We start from the raw sequence: 724 nt of genomic DNA on the forward strand, positions 1-724 counted from the left end.
ACCAGGACAGCGGCCCCGCGGGGCCCGGCGGCGGACAGGGGGCTGCGGACGCCCATGGTGTGCGTGGGACGTGACGGGAGCACGGAACTCCCCGACAAGCCGCTCCTCGCTCTGCTCTGCCCTGCACTCCGCTCCGCCCCGCTCAGCTCCTGGCTGCCGCTCTGCCTCCGCGCAACATGCTGGAGGGCGGCCGTCGAGGGTTGCGCGCACACGTGCCTGCCCAGCTACAGGCGGACTGTTGCCTTCTTCCTCCTCCTCCTCTTCTTTCCTCCTCCCTCCGCTCCTTCTGTCGCAGGGGTTGCGGAGCGGCTGGGGCCGGCCGCGGGACTACTGTGCCCAGCTGCGCTCTCCGCCCGGCCGCGGAGCACAGGGGCTCCCTCTGGGGACGCCGAGGAGGAGGACGGGGCGGGAGCAAGGAGCGGGGGGAGGAGGAACCAGCGGCATCTTCCCCGCCCAGGTAGAGATGGAGCGGCCCCTACCTGCCCCAGGAGGAGAACGGGCTGTGGGGGAAGGAAGCAGCTTGGCCGATTCCTCCGCTCGGCTTATGTGAGTGTTGAGGATATCCCGTTTTCCGCTTCCCGGCTGTTCGTTTGCCCGGCAGCTGCTGAAGGCGTGAGCAGACGTTTGCGTCGCCGCTTGCGAAAAAGCCCCGCGGCCTTCAGCTCCCCCTCCGTGTCCCTCCCGTGGGACGGCAGGCAGCAGCTCAGCCTCTGCCGGGGAATGC

At 69.9% G+C, this 724-nt stretch overlaps 1 protein-coding gene across 2 annotated transcripts in view; it reads right to left on the reverse strand.

Moving 5' to 3' along the window:
• EGFR (epidermal growth factor receptor) overlaps nt 1-384 on the reverse strand; it is a 153,002-nt gene extending 152,618 nt beyond the window's left edge. Inside the window, exon 1 of one of the 2 annotated variants that reach the window (XM_010713117.3) lies at nt 4-383. In XM_010713117.3, coding sequence (XP_010711419.1) covers nt 4-56 — 53 coding nt within the window. In that variant the 5' untranslated portion in view covers nt 57-383. Of the gene's footprint in view, nt 1-3 lie in introns of both variants that reach the window. The other variant, XM_019616725.2, reaches the window with a different exon arrangement.
• Between the last annotated feature and the right edge of the window lie 340 nt (nt 385-724).

Source organism: Meleagris gallopavo, chromosome 6, assembly GCF_000146605.3.
Source record: "Meleagris gallopavo isolate NT-WF06-2002-E0010 breed Aviagen turkey brand Nicholas breeding stock chromosome 6, Turkey_5.1, whole genome shotgun sequence".
Classification (NCBI taxonomy): domain Eukaryota; kingdom Metazoa; phylum Chordata; class Aves; order Galliformes; family Phasianidae; genus Meleagris; species Meleagris gallopavo.